The sequence below is a fragment of the Hyaena hyaena genome, unplaced genomic scaffold, assembly GCF_003009895.1.
Source record: "Hyaena hyaena isolate Hyena2069 unplaced genomic scaffold, ASM300989v1 scaffold_233, whole genome shotgun sequence".
NCBI classification, from domain to species: Eukaryota; Metazoa; Chordata; class Mammalia; order Carnivora; family Hyaenidae; genus Hyaena; species Hyaena hyaena.
Window position 1 is genome coordinate 1,641,003 of NW_024080866.1, and position 18,581 is coordinate 1,659,583.

The window sequence follows — 18,581 nt, forward strand, 5'->3', positions numbered from 1 at the left end:
ACTGCTTCTTTGGTTGTATAGCTTTTTATTTTGATATAATTAACAATAGTTTATTTTTGCTTTTGTTTTCCTTGCCTCAAGAGACATATATAGACTCCCAATTTCTGCTTTAACAACCCATCCAGTTGACTCTGAAATATGTTCTTAAGAACCACTGCTCCAGAGTGGAGGAAACATTTTGTGTAAAGTAGAAGAGAGCAAATATTTTATGCTTTGCGTGCCACATACATGGGGCTCTCTGTCACATATTCTTGGTTCTTCTTTTATGCCCTTTAAAAATATAAAACATTCTTAATTCCCAGGCACACAAAAACAAGTAGCAGGTGCATTTGGACCCTTGAGCCACAATCTGCCACTCTAGAACAACACAGCTCCCATTCTGCAGCGTCCGGCATATTTTTCCTCCATAATAAGGGAAATAAACAATTGCCTCCAGGCATCAGACATTCCTTATAGTTGTAATAACCTCTTGCATGCCAAGGTCAAAGTGAGACCAGATCCTGCTTTCCATCCAGGCTTTTACTAATTCAGCCTGCATACAGTTCATTACGCTCTTTCAAGAAATTTATTTGATTCACAGTGATATCCTTTGAACAGTGAGTAAATTCTACTAGATGAAACTCAGACAGACATTGATCCCTAGTAAGCCACAATGGTCTCCTTCCACCCCCAACCCACACCAAGCCTGGAAAGTCACCTACAGCAGCCAGATGGGAAGGGCAAATGGCTGCACTTTGCTGTGCATCCTTTAAGGCTCTTTGATCCTGGTTGGTTACTTCTCAGAGGTATCCAAATAAAACTTCTCTTTCCTATTCAGTACATACCAGTCTTTGGTGTTTAACCCAATGGGCTGAGGAAGGGAGGCAGCTAGGAAAATATACCCGTTAAAATGCGTTATTAATGCCTACATATATTGTTTTTACTCACAGTTAGTGGATTTATCTTTTAAACACAGAGAGGTATAATCAGACATGATTTTAGCACAGGAGGACAAAGTCAGTGTCCATAGACAGGGCTTAAAGCACCATTAAACTTTGTTACCTCATGCAATGACCCTTTTTAGCACTAAGAACCCCTGGGTGCCTGACCAATTAAGATTAGCAGCATTCCCAAAGACGCTTTTTGACCAGGGGACACTGGGGATGAGAATGTGGAAGAATGGAGAAGGGCCCCAAGGTGACAAAGGTTTCTTCACCTCCATTCCTGAGCTAGAACTGCAAGGGTAAAAAGTTTCATAGCATGAGATAAGATGAGGAGGAAAGGAAGAGGAAAGAGGAGTAAGACCTTCTATCTGCCCCAGGGGCTCTTCCCCAGTCCTGGCTGGAACTAGAATCCCAAAAGTTTCCTAATTTTTCCAAATGGTTGAGTATCTCCCTCAGGTCCCATCAGCTCCTCCTTCAGGGGGTCTCAGCTCCTGGTCTCCAGGGGATGGTGGTTTAGGGAGGAACAGATAAAAGATTTGGTCTTTGCTCCCCTTCTTCACTTTTATCCCCTGGAGTCCAATAAGCCAGATGCCTGGGTGAAAACACGAGGCTCCCCACCTCCGAAATCTACCCTGGCTTTCAGGCCCCAGGAGAAGAGGAAAGAGGGCACAGGTGTACAGAGCAGCTGAGGAGCTGGTGAACATGGGCACAGATTGGTCCTTACTGGGGCGAGGCATTTAGAGGCCCTTATTGAAGTAGACATAAGGCACAAGTTCTCCATACTTGGCTCTGATGGTGTCTTGGAGCTCTGGTTCCAGATAAGAAGCTGGCAGTTCACTGAGAAGAGAGAAGGGGATTATGAGCATGCCAACCGGACAAGCAACAAATTATCGTCAGATAAAGTCCAACTCAAATGCCACCTCTAAGAAGCCCTTCCTGATTTTTCCATCAGAATGAATGGCCTGTATACAACATAATATATTGCTTTTACTTCTACTCAAGCCTGACCTTCATTTTCCTTGGTGCCAAACTTCCATCTTCTCTGCAAGATTGCAAGCACGGTGCTTGAACACGGGAGAAATCTAGCAGACGACACTGAAATATGAATACTAAGGCAAGGGAACCTGGCATCTTCTCGGTATATATCCAAGCTGCACCTCGTCTCCTGGAGCTAATCCTCTCCCCTCCCACAATTTGATGCTTTGTTTCCCCTTTCCATCATCCCTTCTCACACCCCTTCCCTGCCGGGACATATACAAGAAAAGGAGAGAGGTCCAAGTCATCCACCCCCTACCAAACACACTCCAGAATAAGTACCTATCCCTTTCTTCCATTCCAAGGACCAGAGCCAGCCAGGGAAGATGTATCTAATAACCTAACCCGCAGGGACAGAAAGTTTCTTCCTGTTCCCCCACTTCCCTCCAAGGCAGCCCGTGCTCCACTAGGAGGAAGCAACTCATGCCTCCATCCCTTAGAGGTCCGTTTGGGTTTACCATTCACCCGGGGCTAAGAGGCCCAGAGTTTAGGCTGATAGGCACTTGTCCTTAGACACATGCTGCCCTTCCTGCCCCTCCTTGTCTCCTTCAGGATGCAGGCAGGTCAGGGAGAGCAGGGACAGGGCATTCAGTAAAACAAAGTAAGGAACGAAGAGCTGTTACCATTTCTGTGGGAAGAGCCCACATGCGACCGGCACCATGAAGATGAGGCTGGAAGAAAAGAGAAACAAAGTGTGAAGGGCATCGCCCCGCAGGCCTACTCACACCCTATCTCTGAGTCCCCCAAAGGAAGGGGGAGATGCCCACTCACCAGCCCGCCCGCCCTGCCGCTCCACGGCTCCTCTCCCTGCAACTCTTCTCTTGGTCTCTCAGTGCCAGGATAGTCATTCTGGGATGGGAAGGAATTGGCCTCCCTTCGCCTCCCACATCTGCCTGCTGTTCAAGCAGATGACGATAACGAAGGCACTGGGAGTGCAAGTAGCAGCCCTGGGCACTGAGCAGTGAGGGGTAGGACCCCTGAGGTCCTGCGCCCCCAGCCCTGAACACCTGGGCTGATAGAGAACAGAACAGGGCAGCTTCTCAAACTTCACTATGCATGCAAGTAACTCGCGGGGCTTGTTAAAAAGCGATGTTGACTCAGGGGGTCTGGGCAAGGGCTTAAGAGCATTTCTAAGGTTCTCAGATGCTTCAGGTCCAATGCTGTGTCTTACAGGACTTGGGAATCTAATAGACCAGGGTTCATATCCCAGCTTGCTACTTCCTCACTGTGTCATCTTGGGTGAGTTACTCCTGAGTCAGCAGGGGGACGACAAGGGTGCCTACTCTGCAGGGCCACTGTGGGCGTGAAATGAAAGGGTGCATGTGGCACTCAGCTCATGGGAACCGCTCACTCGGTGGCGACTCAATTAGCAGGAGATAGTGGGGCCTGGGAGACTGCCCAGGATCTGACCTCAACTCCAGCAATTATGAGCTACAGAGCCTTGGGCAAGTCTTTTCATCTCTCTAAACCTCAGTTTTTTCATTTGTAAAAGGAGATAATGGACCTATCTATACTTCTAGGATGGAGGGGATTCAGCGAAATTATAGATGTGCATGAGCTCAGTGGGAACACACAGAAAACATTCAATACTTGCTGGTTGTTCCTGTTGTTTACAAGCCCTGTGGCCTTGTAAAGTGTGACTGACGCTCAGACACAGCCAGTCAAGGGTGGGCATCTAAGCACGCTGCCATGGCTTGTGTTTTGTTGTATTTATTTGTTTGCTTGTTTGTTTTTGAGAGACAGAGAGAGAGAGAGAGAGAGAGCACGTGCACAAGCAGGGGAAGGGCAGAGAAAGAGGGAGACACAGAATATGAAACAGGCTCCAGGCTCTGAGCTGTCAGTGCAGAGCCCAACGCCAGGCTTGACCTCATGAACTGTGAGATCATAACCTGAGCCAAAGCTGGACACTTAACCCACTGAGCCACCCAAGTGCCCCTATTTATTTATTTTTTTAAAGGTTTGTGTATTTATTTTGAGAGAGAGGGAGAAAGTGTGAGTGGCTAGGACCAGAGAGACTGGGAGAGAGAAAGAATCACAAGCAGGCTCTGTGCCGTAACCACAGAGCATGACGCAGGGCTGGATCTCACAAACCAGGAGATCATGACCTGAGTCAAAATCAAGAGTCAGACGCTTAACCGACTGAGCCACCCAGGCACCCAATGGTGTTTTCCATTTGTGTGAGGTTGGGATGCTTGATGGCCCCAGGCTGTCCCATCATTTTTATGTCTCAGTATATCTGTGTATTTACTTAGTTAATTTATACTGAAATATAGTTGGCATATAATACTGTGTCCACGTAAGGTATAGAGCATGTTGATTTGATACAGTGAAACACTGCAATTCGTTTGCCTCCTCAGCATTAGCGAACACCTCTATCTCTGTCACAGAATTATCATTTCTTTTTTTTTTTAATTTATTTCTTTCTTTTTGAGAGAGAGAAAGAGTGAGCAGGGATGGGCAGAGAGAGAGAGAGAGAGAGAGAGAGAGAAAGAGAATCCCAAGCAGGCTCCACACTGTCAGCATAGAGCCCGATATGGGGCTCGAACTCACAAGCCATGAGATCATGACCTGAGCTGAAACCAAGAGTCGGACTTGAGCCACCCACGTGCCCCCAGATTATCATTTCTTTTTTGTAGTGGGACTGTATTGTGGTTTTCCTCTCCTCTCCGGTCTGAAGGTGAGAGGAGGCCCCAGGACAGGGGGTCCCCCAAGGACTCTGCTCTCCATGCAGACGTGTGCACAGAGCCTAGCCGGCCTGATGCCCTCAAGAAAGATGGGGCTAGAGGTGCCTGGGTGGCTCAGTCAGTTAAGCATCCGACTTTGGCTCAGGTCATGATCTCATGGTTCGTGGGTTCGAGCCTCGCATCAGACTCTGTGCTGACAGCTAGCTCAGAGCCTGGAGCCTGTTTCACATTCTGTCTCCCTCTCTCTCTGACCCTCCCCTGCTCATGCTGCCTCTCTCTCTCTCTCAAAAATAAATAAAACATTAAAAAAAAAAAAAAAAGAAAGATGGGGCAAGGGTGCTCTGTATGGCCCACGTACAGAGCTCAGGCGCTGTGGAAGTCAGGTGAAAGACAGCACATTCTCCAACATGGGCAACACAAGAAGACAGTGCTAAGGTGACCTTCCTACCACAGAACCCAAACCATGAAAATATATTACTCATTGGGGCGCCTGGGTGGCTTAGTCGGTTAAGCGTCCGACTTTCGCTTAGGTCGTGATCTCACGGTTCGTGGGTTCGAGCCCCGCGTCAGGCTCTGTGCTGACTGCCAGCTCAGAGCCTGGAGCCTATTTCAGTGTCTGTGTCTCCCTCTCTCTCTGACCCTCCCCGGCTCATGCTGTCTCTCTCTCTCTCCCCTAGAAATAAATAAAAGTATTAAAAAAAAGAAAGAAAGAAAGAAAGAAAGAAAATACATTACTCACAAGCACCCAGACAGCAGCACTTGCAACGGGGCATGGAGAACCTTGACTTTCTGAACAAAAACAAACAAAAGAAAGAGCCATATAAGACTTAAAGATCTTAACGTGAACCCCAAAGCTGCCCTACCCCTGAGCAGTCCGCTAGAAACCCACAGGCATGAAATGCCTAGCTGTGAAGGAGAGACAAGGGGGCTTCTCTTGCTCTCTACAAACAAGGCCAATCTACTGGCTACAGCATCTAAAGCAGGCAGCCAGCAGGGACGGTATGGGCCCTCCCTAAGGGAAAGAAGGCCAGCAGCTAGAGAGAAGGATGACGGTCAGGAGCTGCTAAGGTAAGGTTGAGGGGCCTCTGGGCAGGGAAGACAGAGGAGAGAACCCCACTCACCTTCATGAAACGCAATTTCTCCAGCCTTTCCATGATGACTGGCAGCAAGACTGGAAGAGACCAGGGAGAGCGTGGGGGGAGGGCTCTAAGACTCTCTCCAAGACCCCTTCCCCAAGTCAGGTGATTCCCCCCACCTCCCCTAACGTTCCAGAAAATACTTTAAGACCGTGTAGGCACAGCCACCCCTAACCTGTCCCCTAAGTCCTAGGAGAAGTGTGCTTCCCGAACTTCTCCACTTGTACACCTGCACTAGGACATGTACCGCAGGCCCAAAGCGTCCTTCTCAAAACTCGAATCTTTGAAGGCTCACGCAAACAAACCCCTTATCCTACCCTGTAACACGCTTCTGCTAAAAGCAAGACCAGGACAGGGGATGTGTTTTCTTTACCACTGTCTTCCTGGCACCCCACACTGTGTCCAGCACATTGAAGGTACTTAATGAATATCTGTGGAATGAAAAGAACTTTCTTCCCCACATCTCTGACTAACTGACATTCCGGCAACTACAGTGTGGTTCTCCTGTGGGCGTCTGTACTCCAGCACCACGTAGGAGTAAGGTATACAACATGTGGATCTGATATACTAATACAGGGTAACAGGAGTCCCACTATAGCATCAGCTCTGATCTCTAGCAGATCACACATTTATTGTTTCTTTTTGGTGGTGCAAAAAGCCAGTTTGACAAGCTGTAGAAGCTGGGGCCCCACTTCCCACCCAAAAGCTGAGTATGGCTGAGGCCTCCATCACGTGTTGTGTTCCAGGGTCCTCCAGGACAGGAGGGCTTCTTTATCTTACTCATGCCAGGGGCTGCCATGGTGATCCGAGAAATGACCACTTGTGTGATGCCTATGGCCGCAGCTCTCTGAGGACAGAAAAGAGCAAGTTGTCAGGAGTGACCTCATCCAGTATCCATGGGCCGCACCAGAAGCCTGGGTCAAGAGTCAGGATCAGGTGTGAGCTGATAAAGGGGAAGGGATAGATCTGCCAGAGGCTGTATCCTCACCCAACCCTCTCTCACCGAGCTAGACTTTTATGGATTCAGGACCAGAAATGATAAGAGAAAGGATATGACAAGCCTGTTCTGAATAAGAAATGTAGGGAAATTGAAGGGCGGGAGAATAGAGTCAGGGGGACCCTATAACAGAACCTGAGCCTGCTCTAACCACTAAGAACAGAACAGGTATAAGAAATTCCCTCCTCCCACCCCAAATGGATGCTTCTGCTCACCCGGGAATGACCGATCTCATTTTGATTCCCGTCCTTCACGCAGATGCCCTGGATGAGTTCCCTAAACATAGACAGGAGCTGCTGAACATGGGAAGGGGGTGCTGGAAGCCTGTCTGCAGCAATGTGACACACCAGGTAACCAAGGCCAGCACACTCAAGCTCCAGAAAGCCACCTCCTACACTCCGGCCCTTTGATCTTCCTTGTGTATTCCAGTGAGTGGTATCTCAGGAGTGATCTAGGGCAGTGGCTAAGAGAGCTAGGCCGGGGCTCAGACTGCCTAGGCTGAATCCTGAAAATGCTGAGTAAGTCTCTGATCTTGAGTAGGTTCCTGAATTCCTTCTAAAGACTCAATTATCCTCATCTGCAAAATGGCACTCACTTCACGGGAATGGTGAGGATTAAATAGGACAATGCCTGCAAAGTGCTTAGTCTGGCGCCTGACAGAGTGACTGCTCCGTAAATAGTAGCTATACTGGCTATTATTCTCTGGTTAGTTCTTGACAGCTCTCGACCCTGGACCAGATAGGTGGCTGGGGCTCATTCATTTGTTGGGAAGGAGACCCTGGGTGGGGGAGGGAAAGAGAGGACCAATGTGTATGCATGACTCTTCCCATAGTGGGCTCTTCCCACAAGCGCTGTTGTGCTAAGTTCCTGCTTGCTAGCAGTCCTAAGTAAACGGGGCTGGTAGACACTGGTGATGGTGATGAAGGCCATGACGATAACAGTAGCAGTAAGGGCTAACACTTAGGTAGCATTTGATACCTTCCAGGAGCTGTTTTCAGTGCTTTATGTATATTACATCATTAAATTTTACAACATCGATGCTTTCTCTAGTCAAAAAAACAAGAACAGCAAGACACACGGATCTCTCATTTAACCTTTCCCACTGTGAAGCTTGAGCCGGGTGCCTGGAAAACATCTGTCTACTCCTCTGGCTTCTTTCAAAGCTTCTTGGCTCTGTTCTATCTTTGGACACCTCGCTTTGCTACGTTTCATTCTGTAAGCCATCTCCAGGGCTTTGGAAGTAGGCAGGGCTCACAACTTAAATATGGTTGCAGTCGAAAGGACACGATCTCCTACGAAGCCCCCGAGTCCACCCTATCCCCACCCCCATCCCGCACGATCCAAAAAATGACTCCAACAACACTCAACACAGACTAAACCTAAGTCACCTGCCATTCCTGTGGCCATCACTGTTGGAGCAGCCCAGCAGCCCTCCCCACACCCACCTCAGCCCCTAAAAGCCACTCACTGCCTTGATTTCGGCCCTGGCCCCACTAACCTTAAGGTGTATAGGGAGGCAAAGGGAGCCCCATACTCACTGCTGTCGCATCATTGGGATGTTGACACAGTTAGCAGCAGCCACAGCAGCAAAGGGCACCCAGCGGCCCACCAGGGGTGGAGCTCTCTATTGGGGAAAGGGAATAATAAGGGTCACTGGAAGATGGGAGGGGAGGGGGCTTAAGGACCATAAAACAAGAAATCAGACCTCGCTTCTGCCACACATCCAGACACTTGGTCTGGGAACCCAAATTCCCTCAGAGGCCCAAGACCAACCTGGGGAGAGCTTGGCTACATTTCCCACTAGTTGGCTGGGCTCACCCAGACAAGGGCATTGCCAGGCCTGGGGGAAAGTTTTCCCTAGGATTTTGCTGCCCCCTAGTGGCCACCATGCCCACAGCTGCCCCAAGAGCATACCTTTGTCAACATGTTCATGCTCACAGCGGTGGCCACAGCAGTGGTTGTGGCTGTGATGTAGGAAAGGGCCATCTGCCTAGTGGAGGAGAGACAGGCTTGGGAGTGGGTGGCCCTGCTGGCTGAGGGCAAGACCATGACTTTATTGAGAAAGTCTGGACATGAGGCTTCATGTCTGAGAAGCTCATGTGAACTATCCCCAATGCCATCTTATGACATTCCCCCCTAAACACACACAAAGCTCCAGCCCCGTGGCCACCTTCAGTACATTAAGCAAAGAGCAAACTCTTTTCTGCTTCAGCACCTTTGCATGCTGTCGCTCCCTATCCAGGGAATTCTTCTGTCGGCTCTACATGGCTAAATCCTTATCCTTCAGAAATCAGCAGAAATGTGGGCTCCCTGGAAAAGACTTCCCCCAACCAGCCCAACCACACAGATGCCCCTCTGCTGTTCATTATCTTGTCACCTGTTTATTTCCTTAATGGCAGCAGTTAGGATCTAAGATTATTGAGCTTGTTTCCTTAGAAGTCCTTAAATTCCGTAAGAACCATGCCAGGCACTTAATATCTACCCAAGAAATGCTTGATAATGAACAAATGAATAAACTTTGAACTGGTCTAGGAAGATAACTCTCCTCATCAGCCTCAGAAAATACTTGCAAACCGTAAAAAAGGGGACTTGGTCACCTGCCCAGAATAAGCCCCACCTGGGGAAGATAGCCTGAGAACCCATTAGAAGGGCTGTTTCCCTCACGAGGACAACTACCCACTCCTGACCCACGCGGACAGCCTGGGGTTCAAGTCTCCTACCTGACCGACGTGGGGGAAGCTGCATTCCTGTTGGTATAGTTGACTAAGGCATTGAAGGACTGGTTTACCCACTGCCAGAAGATCACAGCCGGCATCGTCCTACCGTAAGGGAGGCCCAGAAAGGCAGAGGAGAGTCATGCAAGGTTTGGTGGACACCCCAGATTACCTGCTGTTCCCCAAGCGTCCCATGCTGTTTCATGCACCTGGGCTTTTGCACAGGCTGGTTCCTCTGCCTGGAATACACACACACACACACACACACACACACACACACACCTCTTCCATTCATGGCTAAATCCTGCTTTGTTGAGACATCACTTCTTTGGAACCTTCCTGACCCTTCCCCCACCCTTCCTCGACTGTGAGTCATTCTATGCTCCCTGTTCTCATAACCCCCTATTCTCCCTACAACCTACCACTTAGCAGGCTAGACTATAGCTGTTTAGCTATTGATTTCTTCAACAAAACTGGAGAAGCTCTTTGAGGACAGGGACTATAGTTTTTATATGCCTAACACCTGGCCCAAGGCCTGGCTCAATAACTGGACAGACGGATGCATGGGGAAGAAGGGCAGAAGGAAGAGGGGAAGGCAGGGGAGAAGCTACAGCAGCTACAGAGAAAGTTTATTCTCTCCCTACTGGGCTGAAAGGGTCTTCCTATTTGGGGGAGGGGGGGACAAGGAGGGTCATCTTCCCATATTTTTTACTAGGACATTACATTATAAAAATATATTAATATTTCATTGTTGAGTAAGTATTTTCTAAAGAGGGAAGTAGGATGGCTTATTCATTGAGAGTTCTTGAGAGGACTGCCTCAGTTAATATCCGGGCACCCATATTTCCTGGCTGTGTGGACTTGGACAAGTCACGTCACCTCTCCAGAACTTCAGTTCTTCATCTACAAAATGTAGGGTTGATGCGAAGATTAAATGAGATAATACAGGTGAAGAAGGTCACACAGTGCCTGGTATTTGGTAAGGGGTCAATAAAGATGGCTATGATTGTCATCATAATATGGCTCCCTGCCCAGCAGATTCAAGTGGCCACACTGCCCACCACCTTGCTCCCAGGTTCCACCTGTAGAACTGGAGCATGAAGCCCGTGATGATCATGCCGCCAGGGACCTGGAAGGACATCCGCCCGATGACATTCATCTTGTCCCCGGTGTCAGGATGGAAGGCTGAGTCATACAGCTTCTTGGCATACAGCAGCTGCTCCAGTTGGGTGCCTGGAGGCACGACCCCCATCCTGCCACCCAAGGATAATGGACAGAGTTACCGGCCAGGACCCGTGTCCCAAGTCACCGTGCTCCCCCCTTCCTGAGAGCTCTGCCTAGTCCCACATCTCTAGTTTCCACCTTCTCCCTAGAGATCCGTGTGCCTCCAGCCCCTTCCCCCCAGCTGCTCACCTGCTCTTCTCCACCATCCCCTTGGCCCAGTCCAGCTCACGCTCTGGGACCAAGACAGTGCGCGGGTCTGTGATATTGAAGAAGTGCTTCACCCGCCCCAGGAAAGTGCACTGGTCCCAACGGGGGACATCAATGTTAAAGCCAGACAGATCAGCCTCCATCTTGTTCACACACAAAACTGTGGACTTAAGGAACAGAGAAGGGAAATGAGGATTGTCCCCCAAACCACAGCCTGCCCCTGAGGCCCTGAACACTTCCTGCGGTTGTAGAATGCCTGCTTTCATCCACCACTAGCATCGTTTGACTAAGTTTGGGCAGGGCCTAGTGAATGGTCACTGGACTGAGGAACCGGACACCGATAAGTGTTTCCTGAGGGCCTGCTCGTAGCCAGCCCTGTGCTTGACCTTGCTGGGAGACACTGGAAAATGGGGTAACACCGTGCCTATTCTTGGGGAACAAGAGCCCACCCGTGGAACAGGATATAATATACATGCAAGAGTAAGTACGGGAGAAGAGAGAAAGCAGAGATGGGGGAGCACAGTAAGAAAAGGGGGCTTCCCAGAAGAGATGGAATGTGAGCCCCATAAGATAGACTGATCTGAAGGAGGCAGAAGGCATGAATCATAGTCAAAGTAGAAACAATTACAGACAAAGGTAGAAATGAACACGGCATGATCACTGTCATCACTTCTGTATACGTGTGTGTGGTGCATGCCGGTCCTGTGAGAGATCTCAGGCCATGGCTGTGACTGAGGTACCGCACCTGCCCTCAAGGAATTACAGAGTGGGAGGTAAAGCCACAAGGACAGCAGTGTGAACAATGCTGTGGACACTGAGGGCAGTGGAAAAAACCAGAGATGAGGCATCTAAAACTGCAATGACCTTATCTCCAAGTTTTCCTGGGACTACTGCCCCAGGGTTATTGTTAATAGCATCCCCGTGCGCTCGCAAAAGTGTCCTGTTTTGGACATCCATTTAAAATGGATGAGGATGGGGCACCTGTGTGGCTCAGCCGATTAAGCCTCCGACTTTTGGTTTCTGTGGTTCGTGCATTCAAGCCCATCAGGCTCTACACTGACATTTCAGAGCCGCTTAGGATTCTCTCTTTCCCTCTCTCTGCCCTTCCCGCATCTGCTCTCTCTCAAAATGAATAAATAAATTTAAAAAATAAATAAAGAGGATGAGGAATTCTGAACATGCTTTTTGAAAACAAGAAATAAACAATGTTTTGAAGGATGGGGAGAAGTTAGAGGAGAGGTATCCCAGGCCAAATGAACAACCAGCAAGGACCGCAAACAGGGCACGTGAGGACCAGATGATGTTTATCACAGCCAACACTTACTGAACTTTGACTCTATGCTAGATGCTTTGCTTGGTGCTTAACATGCATTTTCTGAATGCATCTTCACAATAACCCTATAAAGTAAGTGCCCTTTAATCTAACCCCATTTTAAGATGAGAAAACCAGGGCACAGATAAGCAACTTTACCAAGTCACACAAGCATCAGCCAGTGGCAGAGCAAGAACTTTAATTCAGCCTGATTTACTTTAGAACTCTACTTCAGATTCTGCATTTCCCTCTCTCTCTGCCCCTCCCCCACCTGCACACACATGTGCATGTGCACCCTGTCTCTCTCAAAAATAAAAATTAAAAAACCATTAAAATGTTTAAAAAAACGAATTTTTAAAAAATTTTTAATGTTTATTCATTTTAGAGAGACAGCAAGAGACAGAGCACGAGCGGGGAAGGGGAAGAGAGAGAGAGAGGGAGACAGAATCTGAAGCCGGCTTCAGGCTCTGAGCGGTCAGCACTGAGCCCGACACGGGGCTCGAACCCATGGACCGTGAGGTCATAACCTGAGCCAAAGTCAGATGCTTAACCGACTGAGCCACCCAGGCGCCCCTTAAAAAAGGAGTTTAAATAACTATGATTGATATGCCAAGGACTCCAATGGGAAAGTGGACAACATGCAAGAACAGATGGACAATATAAGCAGAGGAATGGAAACTCTAAGAAAGAATCAAAAGGAAATGTTAGAAATCAGAATCCAAAGCAGGCTCCAGGCTCCAAGCTGTCAGCAAAGAGTCCAATGCAGGGCTTGAACTCACAAACCATGAGATCATGATCTGAGCCGAAGTCAGACACTTAACTGAATGAGCCACCCAGGCGCACCACCTTTTTATTTTTAAAAGATTTTAAGTAATCTCCACATGGGGCTCAAACTCACAACTCTGAGATCAAGAGTTGCATGTTTTACTGACTAAGCCAGCCAAGCACCCCATTTAATATAATGACTGTCAATCTCTTTTTATTTTTAATTTATTTTTTAAATTTTATTTATTTATTTTGAGAAAGCATATGGGAGGGGCAGAGAGAAAGAACCCCAAGCAGGCTCTGCGCTGTCAGTGTGGAGCTTGACGCAGGACTCAAACTCACGAACTGTGAGACCATGACCTGAGCCGAAGTTGGATGCTTAACCAACTGAGCCACCTAGGTGCCCCCTCCTTTTTTTTTTTTTTTTTTTAAGTAGGCTCCATGTCCATGGGGCTTGATCTCATGACTGTGAGATTGAGAGTCACATGCTCTACTGACTGAACTAGCTAGGTACCTCTGAGAACTTTCATGAGCTCATCGGTACACTGGACATGGCCAAGGAAAGAATCAGTGAGCTTAAATATGTGTTAGCAGAAGACTCTCAAATGGTAAAGTAGAGAAAAAGTAAAATAAAAAAAACCAGAATAGAAAATCCAAGAACCCTGGGGCAATTACATATGGTGTAACATACATGTAATGGGAATGCCAGAAGGTGAAGAGGGGAGGGAACAGAAGAAATATTTGCAGCAATAATGACTGAGAATTTTCCAAAATGAATGACAGACATCAAGCCACAAGTCTAAGAGGCTCAGAGAACACCAAGAAGGATAACTACCAAAAAATCTACACCTAAGGGTGCTTGGCTGGCTCAGTCAATGGAGCATATGACTCTTGATCTAAGGGTTGTGAATTCAAGCCCAATGTTGGGTGTAAATTACTTAGAAATAAAATCTTTTAAAAAAAAATCTAGGGGCGCCTGGGTGGCTCAGTCAGTTAAACGTCTGACTCTTGGTTTTGGCTCAGGTCATAATCTTGAGGTTCCTAAGTTCAAGCCCTGAGCTGGGCTCTGCACTGACAGTGCAGAACCTGCTTGGGACTCTCTCTCTACTCTCTCTGCCCTTCCCCACTTGAATGTGTGTGCACGCTCTCTCTCTCTCAAAATAAATAAACTTAAAAAAAAAAGAAGAAGGGTGCCTGGGTTGCTCAATTGGTTGAGTGTCTAACTTTGGCTCAGGTCATGATATCGTGGTTTATGAGTGTGAGCCCCACATCGGGCTCTGTGCTGATAGCTCAGAGCCTAAAGTCTGCTTTGGACTCTGTGTTCCCCCTCTCTCTGCCGCTCCCCTGCTCATGTTCTGTCTCTCTTTCTCTCACTCTCAATAATAAACGTTAAAAACATAATAAGATAAAAAAAAAAAGAGAGAGAGAGAAAATCTTTAAAAAATAATCTAGGGGCGCCTGAGTGGCTAAGTCACTAAGTCACTTAAGTATCTGACTCTGGGTTTCAGCTCAGGTCATGATCGCAAGGTTCACTGTGTTTGAGCCTGTCAGCCTCCGCACTGAAAGCACAGAGCCTGCTTGGGACTCTGTTTCTCCCTCTCTCCCTGCCCTTCTTGTCTCCTCCTCTCTCTCAAAAATAAATAAACTTTGGGGGGAAAAAAAAACGACTCCTAGGTGGGAATACAAATTGGTACAGCCATTATAGAAAACAGTATGGAAGTTCTTCAAAAAATTAAAAATAGAATTACCATGTGATCCAGAAATTCCACTACTGGGTATTTACCCAGAGAATATGAAAATAATAATTTGAGAAGATATGTGCACCCCTATGTTTATTACAAAATTATTTACAATAGCCAAATTATGGAAGCAGCCCAAGTGTCCATGGATAGATGAATGGGTAAAAAAGATGAGGTATATGCATACAATGGAATATTACTGAGCCATAAGATAATGAAACCTTGACATCTGCGACAACATGGATGGATCTAGAGAGTATTATGCTAAGTGAAATAAGTCAGAGAAAGACAAATACCATACGTTTCCACTTGTATGTGGAATTTAAAAACAAAACAAATGAACAAATAAAAAAAGATAACAAGCAAAAAAAGGACTCTTTTTTTAATGTTTATTTATTATTAAGACAGAGAGAAACACAGCATGAGAGGGGGAAGGGCAGAGAGAGGAGACACAGAATGTGAAGCAGGCTCCAGGCTCTGAGCTGTCAGCACAGAGCCCGACATGGGGCTCGAACCCATGAATTGTGAGATCATGACCTGAGCCGAAGTCGGACGCTCAACCGAGTCACCCAGGTGCCCCAATGTGACTCTTTTTTTTTTTTTTTAAATATTTTTATTTATTTCTAGGAGAGAGAGAGACAGCGTGAGCCAGGGGAGGGTCAGAGAGAGAGGGAGTCACAGACTTAAACAGGCTCCAGGCTCTGAGCTGGCAGTCAGCACAGAGCCCGACGCAGGGCTCGAACCCACGAACCGCGATATCATGACCTAAGCGAGAGTCGGACGCTTAACCAACCAAGCCACCCAGGTGCCCCTCAATGTGACTCTTAACTATAGAGAACAGATTGATGGTTACCAGAGCAGAGGTGGGTGGAGGGATGGATCAAACAGGTAAGGGGATTAAACAGACATTTTAAAAAAGAGTAAACTGATCATGACGAGCACTGAGTAATATATAGAATTGAATTACTAATTGTACACCTGAAACTAATATAACTCTAAATGTTAACTATACTCAGATTAAAATTAAAAAAAAAAAAAAACTAGTCACATTATATTATATTTCAAATTGCAGAAAATCAAGACAAAGAAAATCAAGGAAGAAGTCTCAGGGAGGGAAAAGAAAACACCTTACCTATAGAGGAACAAAGATAAGAACTCTATTGGATTTCTCCTCAGATACCATGCAAGCAAGGAGAGTAGAGTGAAATACTTTAAAGCACTGAAAGAAAAAACCCCCACCAACCTGGAATTCTACATCAGCAAATTTATCCTTTAAAGCGAAGGAGAAATATGGGCTTTCCCAGAAAACAAAATTGAGGGAATTTATCACCAATAGACCTGACTTGCAAGATGTTAGAAGTTCTTCAGAGAGAAAGAAAATGATACAGGTTATAAACTCAGACCTACATAAAGAAAGAGTGTCAGAAGGAATATATATGAAGGTAAAATAAAATCTTTCTTTTTCTTTTTCTAAGTAATATCTATACCCAATGTGGGGCTTGAACTTACAACCCGGAGATCAAGAGTCACATGCTCTACCTACTGAGCCAGCCAAGCGCCCCTTTGTGTTTCTTATTCTAATTGTTAACAGTTAACAGATAACAGTTTGTTCAAAATAAGAGCCGCAACAATGTATTCGATGATAATGGCTATGGATACTCCACAAGAATGACAGTAGCACTGTTCACAGGAAGGAGGGAGTAGCTGGGGATACTGGTGTAAATTACCTGCACTACCGCTAAAGTGGTTTAGCATTATTTGAAAGTGGACTTGGATTAGCTGTAAATGTACATGGCAAACTCTATGGAACCACTAAAATTTTTTTTCAAAGGAAGTATAATTGATATGCTGAGACAAGAGAGAAAATGGAGTTATATAAAAGAGTTAAGGCTTTTAAGGCACCTGGCTAGCTCAGTTGCTAGTGTGCGACTCTTGATCTCAAGGCTGTGAGTTCAAGTTCCGCACTGGGTGTACAGATTACTTAAAAATAAAATATCTTTTTAAAGTTTATTTATTTATTTTGAGAGAGAGAGAAATAAATAAAGGGAGAGAGAGCATGAGCGAGGGAAAGACAGAGAGAGGGGGAGAGATACGATCCCAAGCGGGCTCCGCACCATTAGCACAGAGCCCAATTCGAGGCTCAACCCCACGAATTGTAATATCATAACCTGAGCTGAGGTCAGGAGTAGGATGCTTAACCTACTGAGGCACCCAGGCATCCCAAAACTAAAATCTTTTTTTTTTAAGCTTTTGAGTTTTTGCCTGAGAAATTTCAGGAAGCCCTTACAAGATTTTTAAGCAGAGTGGCAAGATCAGAAGTGTTGTTTAGAAAGACAACGCTGTCCCCTGCTTGTGCTCTGTCTCTATCTCTCAAAAATAAATAAATGTTAAAAAGGAAATGAGGGGCGCCTGGATGGCTCAGTCAGTTAAGCATCTGACTTCAGCTCAGGTCATGATCTCATGGTTTGTAGGTTCAAGCCCCACATCAGGCTCTGTGCTGACAGCTCAGAGCCTAGACCCTGCCTCGGATTCTGTGTCTCCCCTCTCTGCCTCTCCCCTGCTCGTGCTGGGTCTCTCAAAAATAAATAAATATTAAAAGAAAGAAAGAGAACTCTGGGCAGCGACATGAAAATAAACTCAGTGTGGTAGGACCTCATAGGATGCAGAGAGACAGCTGGACGAGAACTTCAACGATCCCGGCAAAGAAGAGGTGGAGTTCATATGAGCCCTGAGGCACAGAACAGAGAGGAGGGACCAAAAGAACAGAAACTTTTAAAGCAGCAGAATCTCAGGATTTGCTAAATGACTGGTTACAGGAAGAATACGCTTAATTAGTCAGGGTTCAAGCACAGATGCGGAATCAATAGGATAAATGTATCCTTTACATATACTCGCGTAATACTGAGAAATCTATAAAAATGGATTCAATATGAGGAATTAGCAGCCTGGCTTACGTAATTGTGGGAGCTGTGCTAGGCAAGCCTGAAGCAGCAGCTGCGGGCAGTTAGCAAGGGATGACCCTGCTAGGGAAGGAGGGCGATGGAGGCATGGAGGCCCAGCTCCGGCTGGAGTCTGTGACCCAAGGGGATGCCTCGCCCTCTTTTAAAGGGATTCCATCTGATTAAGTCAGGCCACCCAGGATAATCTCCCCTTAGATTAACTCAAAGCTAACCAATTAGGACTTTAATTATATTTGCAAAATCCCTTCACCACAGCACCTAAATTCATGTTTGATGGAATTACTGGGAGGTGTGTGTGCTACAAAATAGCTGTTTCTCCCTCCTGGCTCACTTTTTTTTTTTTTTTTAATGTTTTATTTATTTCTAGGAGAGAGAGAGAGACAGCGTGAGCAGGGGAGGGTCAGAGAGAGAGGGAGTCACAGACTCTGAAACAGGCTCCAGGCTCTAAGCTGGCAGTCAGCACAGAACCCGACGCGGGGCTCAAACCCACGAACTGCGAGATCATGACCTAAGCGAAAGTCGGATGCTTAACCGACTAAGCCACCCAGGCCCCCCTTTCTCCTTGCTCACTTTAAACTGGAAGCATACCAGAGACAGGGATGGAGGGGGGTGCCTAGCTAAGTTGACACATCACAAGTATCTAGAGTGATACCCAGGATTTCTGACTTGGGCCATAATGTGCCTAGACAAAGAATATGGAAAAACAGTCTTTAAGGAAGAAAACAGAGATGGATTTTCCATGTGTTGGGTTTCAAGTACCGTGAGACTTTCTTCAACGCAGTAGGCTGCCACCTGTCTCAGGTCCTTTACAAATGCCATTCCCTGTCCAGAATACTGTTTCTTCCCCTCTTCACTAACACCTACCCAACCTTTTTTTTTTTTTTT

General features: G+C 46.7%; 1 protein-coding gene across 3 annotated transcripts in view; it reads right to left on the reverse strand.

Moving 5' to 3' along the window:
* Positions 1 to 546: 546 nt before the first annotated feature.
* Positions 547 to 18,581, reverse strand: part of SFXN2 (sideroflexin 2) — a 23,803-nt gene continuing 5,768 nt past the window's right edge. For 2 of the 3 annotated variants that reach the window (XM_039243925.1, XM_039243926.1), the window contains exons 3-14: positions 10,903 to 11,087; positions 10,572 to 10,742; positions 9,496 to 9,594; positions 8,690 to 8,765; positions 8,314 to 8,399; positions 6,991 to 7,051; positions 6,559 to 6,625; positions 5,764 to 5,813; positions 5,382 to 5,431; positions 2,582 to 2,629; positions 1,707 to 1,760; positions 547 to 867 (exon numbers count right to left, since the gene is read on the reverse strand). In XM_039243925.1, the coding sequence (XP_039099856.1) occupies positions 810 to 867; positions 1,707 to 1,760; positions 2,582 to 2,629; positions 5,382 to 5,431; positions 5,764 to 5,813; positions 6,559 to 6,625; positions 6,991 to 7,051; positions 8,314 to 8,399; positions 8,690 to 8,765; positions 9,496 to 9,594; positions 10,572 to 10,742; positions 10,903 to 11,087 (1,005 nt within the window). In that variant the 3' untranslated portion in view covers positions 547 to 809. Of the gene's footprint in view, positions 868 to 1,647; positions 1,761 to 2,581; positions 2,630 to 5,381; positions 5,432 to 5,763; positions 5,814 to 6,558; positions 6,626 to 6,990; positions 7,052 to 8,313; positions 8,400 to 8,689; positions 8,766 to 9,495; positions 9,595 to 10,571; positions 10,743 to 10,902; positions 11,088 to 18,581 lie in introns of all 3 variants that reach the window. The other variant, XM_039243927.1, reaches the window with a different exon arrangement.